The sequence below is a fragment of the Aquarana catesbeiana genome, linkage group LG13, assembly GCF_042186555.1.
Source record: "Aquarana catesbeiana isolate 2022-GZ linkage group LG13, ASM4218655v1, whole genome shotgun sequence".
Lineage (NCBI taxonomy): Eukaryota > Metazoa > Chordata > Amphibia > Anura > Ranidae > Aquarana > Aquarana catesbeiana.
In genome coordinates, this window is record NC_133336.1 from 238,589,649 (window position 1) to 238,603,250 (window position 13,602).

At 47.1% G+C, this 13,602-nt stretch overlaps 1 protein-coding gene across 1 annotated transcript in view; it reads right to left on the reverse strand.

Moving 5' to 3' along the window:
- The window catches only part of LOC141116718 (uncharacterized), a 164,129-nt gene that overhangs the window by 31,875 nt on the left and 118,652 nt on the right, over window positions 1-13,602 (reverse strand). Inside the window, exon 6 of the mRNA XM_073609110.1 lies at window positions 1,073-1,159. Within this exon, the coding sequence (XP_073465211.1) occupies window positions 1,073-1,159 (87 nt within the window). The remainder of the gene's footprint in view (window positions 1-1,072; window positions 1,160-13,602) is intronic.

Here is a 13,602-nt window from a genome sequence, read left to right on the forward strand (position 1 = left end):
GATCCTTTGGCTTCCCACAGACTATTCTCTGTATCCAGTTCCTGTTACCTAGTACCTGTTGCCGAACCTGCTTGTGACCCGACTACGCCTCTGCTTGCTGCCTATGCCTGATTTGCCCATCTGTTGCCTAGACCTGCCTGTGACCCGACTACGTTTCTGCCTGCTGCTTCTGCCTGATCTGCCTGTCTGCTGACTACCCGGCTTGTCTTACCCTGCTTCTGGCTGTCCAGCCTGCTTCAAGCTCCTGCTTCCAGTGGTGCATCTCTGCCTATCTCCTGCCAAGTCCGCCAGCCATCTGCCACCTGCCTGCTACCTGCTGTGTTCCGGCTTCCTGCTGCGAATTCCTGGCTACTGCTGATACAGACTTCTGGACTGATCATAGGCACTCTTACCTCACCGTGCTCCTGAGCCTGCTGTCCCACTATCAGGGGCTCTTGAGCTGGAGCTGTACGAGAGGCCCCCCTCTACACATCAGGCTCACCCACCAGGTACATGACAGCCAGACACAGAAGAGGTTCCAGGTTCGAGCCCAGGTCCTGACACACTGGTTCAAACCTTGGCTTATTTACTAACTACACTTCTGCTTGATTGAACCCTGGCTTGCTCACCTCCTGGTGGGATGATCCTGAGGACCATGACCTAGCACTAGCATACTACAAAACCCATCTCCATCATCAGGAGCTCGGGTGAAGACTGGATAGTGCTTAGACCCTGCACTTTGGGTAACCTGCTGGTGTATTTATCATGCTGGTTTCCCTGTGAGCCTTTCCACTACTGGCCTCCAAGCCTGACCCCTACCCATGACACCACTGCTGCCCTAAAGTTGTTTTCTGGGTACTCCTTTAATTATCGTACTAATCTTTTGTTCATTACAATTACAATACATGGGCAACAAAATGATAAAGACTTTAAGATGTAGTGCCATGTTTTTCTATGCTCTATTTCCCTTGAACTTGTACATGATGAGGGGAGTCAGATAAAGGCCACTGTCTTTGAAGTAGCACTCCTGGTCATGATAGATGTCTTTTAAGTTGATCTGTTTTATATCAAAAGGATGGTTTAAGTGACGTGCCTCATCAACCAGAGCCTCATTGTTCCCTGTGCAGTCTTCATCACTCATTTCATAAGTATTGGCAATTTGTTTCAAAGCTGCCTTCTCCTGAAAGAGAAATAATGTACAATGTTTCCATTGTAGTCATGAACCCATTCGTTTACAAACTAGCTGAATCAGTGAAAAAGCCCACTAAGAATCTTTCCTTAAATATACACATGAAGATTTGTCTTGATTGCCACCTTTACTAAATAGCATCACTCTCTCCAGTTTATTCAAGTCTATGAGCAGATTGGATCACCCCAGTTCCACTAAAACAATCAATCCACAAATTTGAATAGGCTTCCTATAACCTATGACGTCTTGTTTCTAGCTATTACAATGTGTTCCACTGTCAGAAACTTCTTGTCACAACGTGTAGATGTTTTTGGCCGTGGAAGCCAAAACAAGTGTGCAAGGCTGCTGCGCACAACGGCATGCATGTGGCACCTAGTGGAATTTTTTAAACCTGAGGCTTGCATGGGAACATTGCTGCATGGTCTTTCAGTTTGCATTGTTGCCCCTGATCCTGAATCCTGCTTGACTCTGGCTATTGACCCAGCTTTCGTCTGACCTGCCTCTGGTCCACCTCAGCCTACTTATGTCTTCTGCCTACCTGTGTTACCTCTTGATGAAGATTTTGCCTATCGATTTTGTACCTCACTGTCTGCATGTTGCTAACCTCTGACCTTGACAATAGAAATGGAAGGCACAAGCTAGTTGTCTCATAATTTAACACCTTCTATAGCACTATATGCACAAATAAAACCAAGGATGATAAAAAACAGATACTACTGAATACAACAAAGTCCACAACAGAAGTACAAAGATTATGAGTAAAACGACAAACAGAGGTATAAACCATCCGAGGTAGTGAGGGAAAGAGTGTTCATTCACAAATGGCAGCCTCTAAACAGGCCTGAAGCAGATTCCAACACAAGCTGAGAAGAAAGAGGGAGAGACGCGCCTCTAAGTGTAGACAGTAAAGATTTATTGAGGACAGACAAATGGCAATTCACATAGGGTTGGTATATAAGGCACATCAAAAAAATATTTTATGTAGCACCCTGGAGTTTAGTCAGGGTTGCTCCTCAAAATTTACTCGCCAGGAATAGTCATCTTGGCTAATTGTTAAAGATGAATTGATTTCTCCCTAAGTTTGGCCTTGTTGCCAATATCTCTTCTGCCGCTAGGTGCCTGACCTGCACATCACGGATCTTGTGGACAGATTACTGGGAGGGGCTGGGGAAGACCCGGCTGTCATGGTGCACGTTGGCACCAATGACAAAGTCAGAGGCAGATGGAGTGTCCTAAAGAACGATTTTATGGACTTAGGTGCTAAATTGAGGAAAAGGACCTCCAAGGTAGTGTTCTCAGGAATACTACCGGTACATCGAGCCACACCAGAAAGGCAGAGGGAGATTAGGGAAGTAAACAAGTGGCTGAAGAGCTGGTGTAGTAAGGAGGGGTTTGGGTTCCTGGAGGACTGGGCCGACTTCTCAGTCGGTAACCGGTACTATAGAAGGGACGGACTGCACCTAAATGAGGAGGGTGCAGATCTGCTGGGAATGAAGATGGCCAAAAAGTTAGAGGGGTTTTTAAACTAGGCGATGGGGGGGAGGGTCCAGAGACAGTGATAGCCAGCGCGGAAGATATTCCAGAGGGTAGTATTGGGGGCATTAGTGGTAGGTTAACCAAAGCACAAAAACACAAGGTGAGTATAGTAGCAAGTCCTAGTTGCAATCTTGAAACACCCAATACGAGAACAATGCGACCGGTCTAAACTATGTGGCATGTTCACCAATGCCAGGGGCATGGCGGACAAGATGGGTGAACTAGAGATACTGTTGTACAAGGAGGATTTGGATTTTGTGGGAATTTCAGAGACCTGGTTCAACAGCTCTCATGATTGGCTGGCAAACATTCAAGGGTATACCCTATACCGCAAGGATAGAGAGGGTAAAAAAGGGGGAGGGGTATGCCTATATATCAAGAATAATGTACAAGTGAATGTGAGAGATGACATCACTGAGAGAGCTAGTGAGGAGGTGGAATCCTTATGGGTAGAGCTCCAAAGGGATGAAGCTAAGGGGAAAATAATACTGGGAGTATGCTATAGGCCCCCTAACCTGAGGGAGGAAGTGGAGACGGATCTCCTATCACAAATTGGATTAGCAGCAAGGATGGGAAGTGTTATCATAATGGGGGATTTTAATTATCCAGACATAGACTGGGCGGAGGGAACCGCGCATTCATTTAAGGCTCGCCAGTTCCTTAATGTCTTGCAGGACAATTTTATGGGTCAGATGGTAGACGCACCAACTAGAAATAAAACATTACTGGATCTACTGATTACCAACAATACAGACCTGATCACAGATGTGGAAATACGGGGCAATTTAGGTAACAGCGATCACAGGTCAATAGGGATGAGCCGAACACCCCCCGGTTCGGTTCGCACCAGAACCCGCGAACGGACCGAAAGTTCGCACGAACGTTAGAACCCCATTGACGTCTATGGGACTCGAACGTTCAAAATCAAAAGTGCTCATTTTAAAGGCTAATTTGCATGGTATTGTCCTAAAAAGGGTTTGGGGACCCGGGTCCTACCCCAGGGGACATGTATCAATGCAAAAAAAACTTTTAAAAACGGCCGTTTTTTCGGGAGCAGTGATTTTAATGATGCTTAAAGTAAAAAAAAAAAAGTGAAATATTCCTTTAAATATCGTACCTGGGGGGTGTCTATAGTATGCCTGTAAAGTGACGCATGTTTCCCATGTTTAGAACAGTCCCTGCACCAAATGTCATTTTTAAAGGAAAAAATCTCATTTAAAACTGCTTGCGGGTTTAATGTCATGTCGGGTCATGGCAATATGGATGAAAATCAGTGAGACAAACGGCATGGGTACCCCCCAGTCCATTACCAGGCCCTTTGGGTCTTGTATGGATATTAAGGGGAACCCCGCACCCAAATTAAAATAAGGAAAGGTGTGGGGCCACCAGGCCCTATATACTCTGAACAGCAGTATACAGGCGGTGCAAACAAGACAGGGACTGTAGGTTTGTTGTTAAGTAGAATCTGTTTGTAATTTTGAACATTTTTAACGTGTTTAGCTCCAGCCAAAAAATCTTTTCTAAGCTTTTTGGAAAACATAGGGAAGGGTTATCACCCCTGTGACATTTGTTTTGCTGTCTTTCCTCCTCTTCAGAAGATTTCACCTCACTTTTTTGTCCCAATGAAAAATGTTTTTTGAAAATTTGGGTTTTTTTGTGGAACAAGGATTGGAAAGCATCAGTGGAAAGGAGAAATTGTTTTCCCATATTAACTCTTACAGGAGAGAATTTCCCTTCCTAGGGGTAGATTTCATCTCACTTCCTGTTGTCTCCTTCCGTTTGCAAGTAGGAGTCGTTTGTAAGTTAGATGTTTGAAAGTAGGGTCCTGCCCTATATACTCAGCAGAAATTTGGGCCTTAGGTGTTGCTGTGGCCACAACACTGTAAGCCCTCACAGGGCCCTGCTGTGAAATATTAGATCAAGAATTGTAATTACATGCCCCTGTTGAACAGGAGCTGAAAAATTAGGCCTTAGGCACTGGTGCTGGTGCCACAACACTGCAACCCCTCACAGACACTCTAGTTGGAACGCAGGAACGAGCCCTGCTGCAAATTATTGCTTCAAAAATTGTAATTACACGCCCCTGTTAGACAGGGGCAGAAAAATTGGGCCTTAGGCACTGGTGCTGGTGCCACAACACTGCAACCCCTCACAGACACTCTAGTTGGAACGCAGGAACGAGCCCTGCTGCAAAGTATTGCATCAAAAATTGTAATTACACGCCCCTGTTAGACAGGGGCAGAAAAATTGGGCCTTAGGCACTGGTGCTGGTGCCACAACACTGCAACCCCTCACAGACACTCTAGTTGGAACGCAGGAACGAGCCCTGCTGCAAAGTATTGCATCAAAAATTGTAATTACACGCCCCTGTTAGACAGGGGCAGAAAAATTGGGCCTTAGGCACTGGTGCTGGTGCCACAACACTGCAACCCCTCACAGACACTCTAGTTGGAACGCAGGAACGAGCCCTGCTGCAAAGTAGTGCATCAAAAATTGTAATTACACGCCCCTGTTAGACAGGGGCAGAAAAATTGGGCCTTAGGCACTGGTGCTGGTGCCACAACACTGCAACCCCTCACAGACACTCTAGTTGGAACGCAGGAACGAGCCCTGCTGCAAAGTATTGCATCAAAAATTGTAATTACACGCCCCTGTTAGACAGGGGCAGAAAAATTGGGCCCTAGGCACTGGTGCTGGTGCCACAACACTGCAACCCCTCACAGACACTCTAGTTGGAATGCAGGAACGAGCCCTGCTGCAAAGTATTACATCAAAAATTGTAATTACACGCCCCTGTTAAACAGGGGCTGAAAAATTGTGCCTTAGGCACTGGTGGTGGCGCCCAGAACCAAAAATGTTCTTACAAGCTATCAGCGTGATGATTGAGGAGGAAGAGGATAATTACTCAGGGATAGTCACTCAGCATCAGCATAGGCAGTCTTTGAAGGGATCTGAGATTTAAAAAAAAATTATTCGGTTACATCAGCATCAGGTGCTTGGTAGCTGGTGGTGATCCAAGACTCATTCATTTTTATGAAGGTCAGCCGATCGACCGAGTCGGTGGACAGACGCACCCTGTGATCGGTTACCACGCCTCCAGCAGCACTGAATGTGCGTTCCGAAAGAACGCTGGATGCAGGACAGGCCAGTAGCTCAATTGCATACTGTGCAAGCTCTGGCCAGTGATCCATCCTCAAGACCCAGTAACCCAGAGGATTTTCGGTGGGAAAGGTGTCCAAGTCTGATCTTGCCCCTAGGTATTCCTGCACCATGTAAAACAGACGCTGGCGATGGTTGCTGGAACCGATCATACCTTGGGGCTGCGGACCAAAAAATTGTCTGAACGCATCGGTCAGACGGCCACCTTCTCCACCGCTCCTTCTTTGACTGACCGAAGCCTCAGCAACACGTTGTCCAGAAACAGGAGTTTGTAACCTCCCAGTCTCTGGGAACGCGTTGCACAGACCTTTCTGCAAGGCCTCCCGAAGATGTTTCATCCTCTGCTCCCTCTGCGATGGCAAGATAAGGTCCGCAACCTTACCCTTGTAACGTGGATCAAGGAGGGTTGCCAGCCAGTATTGGTCCTTCTCCTTGATACCACGAATACGAGGATCCTTACGCAGGCTTTGCAGGATCAGGGAGGCCATGCAGCGTAGGTTTGCTGAGGCATTCGGTCCGGAGTCCTCTGGGTCACTAAGAACGACATGGTCCGCAGCCACCTCCTCCCAGCCACGTACAAGTCCATGTGTTTCTTGGGACTGATCCCTTAAAGACTGCTGCTGATGCTGAGTGCCAGGCTCCACCTCCATACTGACACAATCTTCCTCCTCCTCCTCTTCCTCCTCGTCCTCTTCCTGTGTGATCGGCGGGCACGCAGGAACACTGTCTGGATAAAGGGGGCCTTGAGAGCTAAGGAAGTCCTCCTCTTCCTGCCTCTGTTCTGCCTCAAGTGCCCTGTCCATTATTCCACGCAGCGTGTGCTCCAACAGGTGGACAAGGGGGACAGTGTCACTGATGCATGCACTGTCACTGCTCACCATCCTTGTGGCCTCCTCGAATGGTGACAGGACAGTGCATGCATCCCTGATCATGGCCCACTGGCGTGGGGAAAAAAAACCAAGCTCCCCTGACCCTGTCCTGGTGCCATAGTCGCACAGGTACTCATTGATGGCCCTCTGCTGCGTGTGCAGCCGCTGCAGCATGGCCAACGTTGAGTTCCACCTGGTGGGCATGTCACAGATTAGGCGGTTCTTGGGCAGGTTAAACTCCTTTTGGAGGTCCGTCAGCCGAGCACTGGCATTATATGACCGGCGGAAATGCACACAGACTTTCCTGGCCTGCCTCAGGACATCCTGTAAGCCCGGGTACCTGCCCAAGAACCGCTGCACCACCAAGTTAAGGACGTGAGCCAAACAGGGCACATGGGTCATTTGTCCCTGTCGGAGGGCAGAGAGGAGGTTGGTGCCATTGTCGCAAACCACCATTCCTGCCTTAAGTTGGCGTGGCGTCAACCACCTCTGAACCTGCCCCTGCAGAGCTGACAGAACCTCTGCCCCAGTGTGGCTCCTGTCCCCCAAGCACACCAGCTCAAGCACCGCATGGCATCTTTTGGCCTGCGTACTTGCGTAGCCCCTTGAACGCCTACGGAGCACCGCTGGTTCCGAGGAAGAGGCCATGGAGGAAGAAGAAGAGGAGGGGGTGGAGGAGAGAGGTGTGTCACAATCAGCATTTTGGAGGCGTGGTGGCGGAACAACCTCCAACACTACTGCACCTTGTCCTGCATCCTTCCCAGCTGCCAGCAGAGTCACCCAATGCGCCGTGAAACTTAGGTAACGTCCCTGTCCATGCCTGCTGGACCATGAGTCAGCGGTAATATGCACCTTACCGCTGACCGCCCTGTCCAGCGAGGCATGGACATTGCCTTCCACATGCCGGTAGAGAGCCGGAATCGCCTTCCGTGAGAAAAAGTGGCGTTTGGGTACCTGCCACTGAGGAACCGCACATTCCACAAACTCACGGAAGGGGGCAGAGTCTACCAACTGAAAAGGCAGCAGTTGAAGTGCTAGCAATTTTGCCAAGCTAGCATTCAACCGCTGGGCATGTGGATGGCTGGGAGCAAACTTCTTTCGGCGGTGCAGCAGCTGGGGCAGGGAAATTTGCCTGGTACAATCTGACGTCGGTGTACCAAAAGCAGATTGCCCACAAGTACTTGGCTGTGACACACCTAATTCTACACCTTCATTCCTCTCACTGCAGGTCTCAGAGAGGACTGAAGGTCTAGTGGGGTTGGAAATCTCAGCTGATGAGGAGCAAGGAGAGATCCTCTTTGTTCTTTGGTGTGGGTCTTTTAGATACGCTTGCCAACGAACTGCATGGCAGGTCAACATATGTCTGGTCAAGCATGTGGTACCCAAGCGGGAGATGTTTTGGCCACGCGAGATACGCTTGAGACATATGTTGCAAATAGCAGCGGTGCGATCTGATGCACTCGTCTCAAAAAAGGCCCACACCAAAGAACTTTTTGAATAACGCGCAGAGACTGCAGCGCCCTGCACATGTGGAGCTTTGGGGTGTGATGCAGTCAATGTGCTGCCCTTAGGCTGGCCCCTGGAGGGCATCCTGCCTCGTTGGTGATGTGCTGCCGCCTCCTCCTCCTCCTCCTCCTCCTCCTCCTCCTCCTCTCTCCTATCAGGCACCCACGTTGAGTCAGTGACCTCATCATCCCCTCCCTCCTCATCACTGGAGCAAACCTGGCAGTATGCTGCAGCAGGGGGAGCATGACTGCCAGATTGCTGTCCTTCTTGGGCACCCCCTCTGTCCGCGCTCATGTTACTGCCTTCATCGAGCTCAGTATCGTCATCAGAGCCTTCCAAACGCTGGGCATCCTCCTGGAGCATGTACCCAACACTGTGGTCAAACAGTTCGAGGGAATCCTCATGAGGACATGGTGGAGCTAGGGAAGGAGTCACTGATGACATTGAGCTGAGGGAAGAGGCCGCTGCTTTGCCAGACAAAGCACCCTGGGCATGGGTGAGAGAGGATGAGGAGGATGAGGACGGCTTGGTCATCCACTCGACCAAGTCTTCCGCATGTTGCGGCTCAACGCGGCCAGCTGCCGAAAAAAAGGCCAAGCGTGTCCCATGGCCACGTGCTGATGAGGATGCACCGTCTCCACGACCAGCACTAGACACAGAGCCTGCTTGCCCTCTCTTATTGGCTTGTGACTGTCTGCCTCTCCTTCTTGGCCTTCCAGACATACTAATGGCCTGTAGCTGCACTAAGCTGGGATAGAACACCTGTAATTTTCTTCAAGTAGCTTTATATACTGTAACCAGACAAGCCTGCCTGTCAGTAGGAAGATAACAGGAACGGATCTAGCTGAACACTGTGAGCAGGACGCACTGTACTAAATGTAAATAGTCTAGCTGCCTGACCGTGGTACTAATAGGATCAAATAGAACACCTGTAATTTTCTTCAGGTAGCTTTATATACTGTAACCAGACAAGCCTGCCTGTCAGTAGGAAGATAACAGGAACGGATCTAGCTGTACACTGTGAGCAGGACGCACTGTACTAAATGTAAATAGTCTAGCTGCCTGACCGTGGTACTAATAGGATCAAATAGAACACCTGTAATTTTCTTCAGGTAGCTTTATATACTGTAACCAGACAAGCCTGCCTGTCAGTAGGAAGATAACAGGAACGGATCTAGCTGAACACTGTGAGCAGGACGCACTGTACTAAATGTAAATAGTCTAGCTGCCTGACCGTGGTACTAATAGGATCAAATAGAACACCTGTAATTTTCTTCAGGTAGCTTTATATACTGTAACCAGACAAGCCTGCCTGTCAGTAGGAAGATAACAGGAACGGATCTAGCTGAACACTGTGAGCAGGACGCACTGTACTAAATGTAAATAGTCTAGCTGCCTGACCGTGGTACTAATAGGATCAAATAGAACACCTGTAATTTTCTTCAGGTAGCTTTATATACTGTAACCAGACAAGCCTGCCTGTCAGTAGGAAGATAACAGGAACGGATCTAGCTGAACACTGTGAGCAGGACGCACTGTACTAAATGTAAATAGTCTAGCTGCCTGACCGTGGTACTAATAGGATCAAATAGAACACCTGTAATTTTCTTCAGGTAGCTTTATATACTGTAACCAGACAAGCCTGCCTGTCAGTAGGAAGATAACAGGAACGGATCTAGCTGTACACTGTGAGCAGGACGCACTGTACTAAATGTAAATAGTCTAGCTGCCTGACCGTGGTACTAATAGGATCAAATAGAACACCTGTAATTTTCTTCAGGTAGCTTTATATACTGTAACCAGACAAGCCTGCCTGTCAGTAGGAAGATAACAGGAACGGATCTAGCTGAACACTGTGAGCAGGACGCACTGTACTAAATGTAAATAGTCTAGCTGCCTGACCGTGGTACTAATAGGATCAAATAGAACACCTGTAATTTTCTTCAGGTAGCTTTATATACTGTAACCAGACAAGCCTGCCTGTCAGTAGGAAGATAACAGGAACGGATCTAGCTGAACACTGTGAGCAGGACGCACTGTACTAAATGTAAATAGTCTAGCTGCCTGACCGTGGTACTAATAGGATCAAATAGAACACCTGTAATTTTCTTCAGGTAGCTTTATATACTGTAACCAGACAAGCCTGCCTGTCAGTAGGAAGATAACAGGAACGGATCTAGCTGTACACTGTGAGCAGGACGCACTGTACTAAATGTAAATAGTCTAGCTGCCTGACCGTGGTACTAATAGGATCAAATAGAACACCTGTAATTTTCTTCAGGTAGCTTTATATACTGTAACCAGACAAGCCTGCCTGTCAGTAGGAAGATAACAGGAACGGATCTAGCTGAACACTGTGAGCAGGACGCACTGTACTAAATGTAAATAGTCTAGCTGCCTGACCGTGGTACTAATAGGATCAAATAGAACACCTGTAATTTTCTTCAGGTAGCTTTATATACTGTAACCAGACAAGCCTGCCTGTCAGTAGGAAGATAACAGGAACGGATCTAGCTGAACACTGTGAGCAGGACGCACTGTACTAAATGTAAATAGTCTAGCTGCCTGACCGTGGTACTAATAGGATCAAATAGAACACCTGTAATTTTCTTCAGGTAGCTTTATATACTGTAACCAGACAAGCCTGCCTGTCAGTAGGAAGATAACAGGAACGGATCTAGCTGTACACTGTGAGCAGGACGCACTGTACTAAATGTAAATAGTCTAGCTGCCTGACCGTGGTACTAATAGGATCAAATAGAACACCTGTAATTTTCTTCAGGTAGCTTTATATACTGTAACCAGACAAGCCTGCCTGTCAGTAGGAAGATAACAGGAACGGATCTAGCTGAACACTGTGAGCAGGACGCACTGTACTAAATGTAAATAGTCTAGCTGCCTGACCGTGGTACTAATAGGATCAAATAGAACACCTGTAATTTTCTTCAGGTAGCTTTATATACTGTAACCAGACAAGCCTGCCTGTCAGTAGGAATTTAACAGGAACGGATCTAGCTGAACACTGTGAGCAGGACGCACTGCACTAAATGTAAATAGCAGGAACGGATCTAGCTGAACACTGTGAGCAGGACGCACTGCATTAAATGTAAATAGTCTAGATAGAAGATAACAGGAACGGATCTAGCTAAACTGAATACAGTGTATATATATATATGCAACACCTGGGATGCATATATATACACAATACACTGTAAGTGCAGCTAACTGACTGACTGTTCTGCCTAATCTATCTAACTCAAATCAAATGACACTGTCTCTCTCTCTCTCTATCTCTCAGCACACCGGAACACACACTACACAGGGCCGCCGTGCAGGCGGCCTTATATAGTGTGGGGTGTGTACTAAATCCCCTGAGCCATAATTGGCCAAAGCCACCCTGGCTTTGGCCAATTACAGCTCTCTCTACTGACGGCGCTGTGATTGGCCAAGCATGCGGGTTATAGTGCATGCTTGGCCAATCATCAGCCAGCAATGCACTGCGATGCCGCAGTGAATTATGGGCCGTGACGCGCCACACGAATTTAGCGCGAACGGCCCATAACGTTCGCAATTCGGCGAACGATCGAACAGCCGATGTTCGAGTCGAACATGGGTTCGACTCGAACACGAAGCTCATCCCTACAGGTCAATTAGTTTCAGTATAAATCACACAAATAGGAAACATGAAGGGAACACAAAGACACTGTATTTCAAAAGAGCCAACTTCCCTAAACTACAAACCTTGCTAAAAGGCATAAATTGGGATAAAATATTAGGAACAAAGAATACGGAGGAGAGATGGGTTTGCTTTAAGAGCATATTAAAGAAGGGCATTAGCCAATGTATCCCATTGGGTAATAAATTTAAAAGAGCGAACAAAAATCCTGCATGGCTTAACTCCAATGTAAAAATGCATATAAAAGCAAAGGAGAAGGCCTTCAAAAAATACAAGGTGGAGGGATCATCCTCAGCATTCAGACTTTATAAAGAATGCAATAAGAAATGTAAGGGTGCAATTAGGACGGCTAAGATAGAACATGAAAGACACATAGCGGAGGAGAACAAAAAAAATCCCAAGAAATTCTTTAAGTATGTAAACAGTAAAAAAGGGAGGACAGACCATATTGGCCCCATAAAGAATGAGAAAGGACATCTGGTTACAAAGGATGGGGAGATGGCAAAGGTATTGAATTTATTCTTCTCCTCAGTATTCACGAGTGAATCGGGGGGCTTCAGTAACCAAAACTGCAGTGTTTATCCTCATGACACAACACAGGAAGCACCTACATGGTTAACAGAGGACGGAATTAAAATTAGACTTGAGAAACTTAACATTAATAAATCACCGGGAACAGATGGCTTGCATCCGAGGGTACTTAGGGAACTCAGTCAGGTGATTGCCAGACCGTTGTTCCTAATTTTTACAGACAGTCTATTGACTGGAATGGTACCAGCTGATTGGAGAAAAGCCAATGTAGCACCAATATTTAAAAAGGGCCCAAAAAACATCCCTGGGAATTACAGAGCAGTTAGCCTAACATCAATAGTATGTAAACTCTTGGAGGGGATGATAAGGGACTATATACAAGATTTTAGTAATAAGAATTATATCATTAGCAGTAATCAGCATGGATTCATGAAGAATCGTTCTTGCCAAACCAATCTATTAACCTTCTATGAGGAGGTGAGTTGCCATCTAGATAAAGGAAGGCCCGTAGACATGGTGTATCTGGATTTTGCAAAAGCATTTGACACAGTTCCCCATAAACGTTTACTGTACAAAATAAGGTCCATTGGCATGGACCATAGGGTGAGTACATGGATTGAAAACTGGCTACAAGGGCGTGTTCAGAGGGTGGTGATAAATGGGGAGTACTCAGAATGGTCAGGGGTGGGTAGTGGGGTTCCCCAGGGTTCTGTGCTGGGACCAATCCTATTTAATTTGTTTATAAACGACCTGGAGGATGGGATTAACAGTTCAATCTCTGTATTTGCAGACGATACTAAGCTAAGCAGGGCAATGACTTCTCCGCAGGATGTGGAAACCTTGCAAAAAGACCTGAACAAATTAATGGGGTGGGCGACTACATGGCAAATGAGGTTCAATGTAGAAAAATGTAAAATAATGCATTTGGGTGGCAAAAATATGAATGCAATCAATACACTGGGGGGAGAACCTCTGGGGGAATCTAGGATGGAAAAGGACCTGGGGGTCCTAGTAGATGATAGGCTCAGCAATGGCATGCAATGCCAAGCTGCTGCTAATAAAGCAAACAGAATATTGGCATTAAAAGGGGGATCAACTCCAGAGATAAAACGATAATTCTCCCGCTCTACAAGACTCTGGTCCGGCCGCACCTGGAG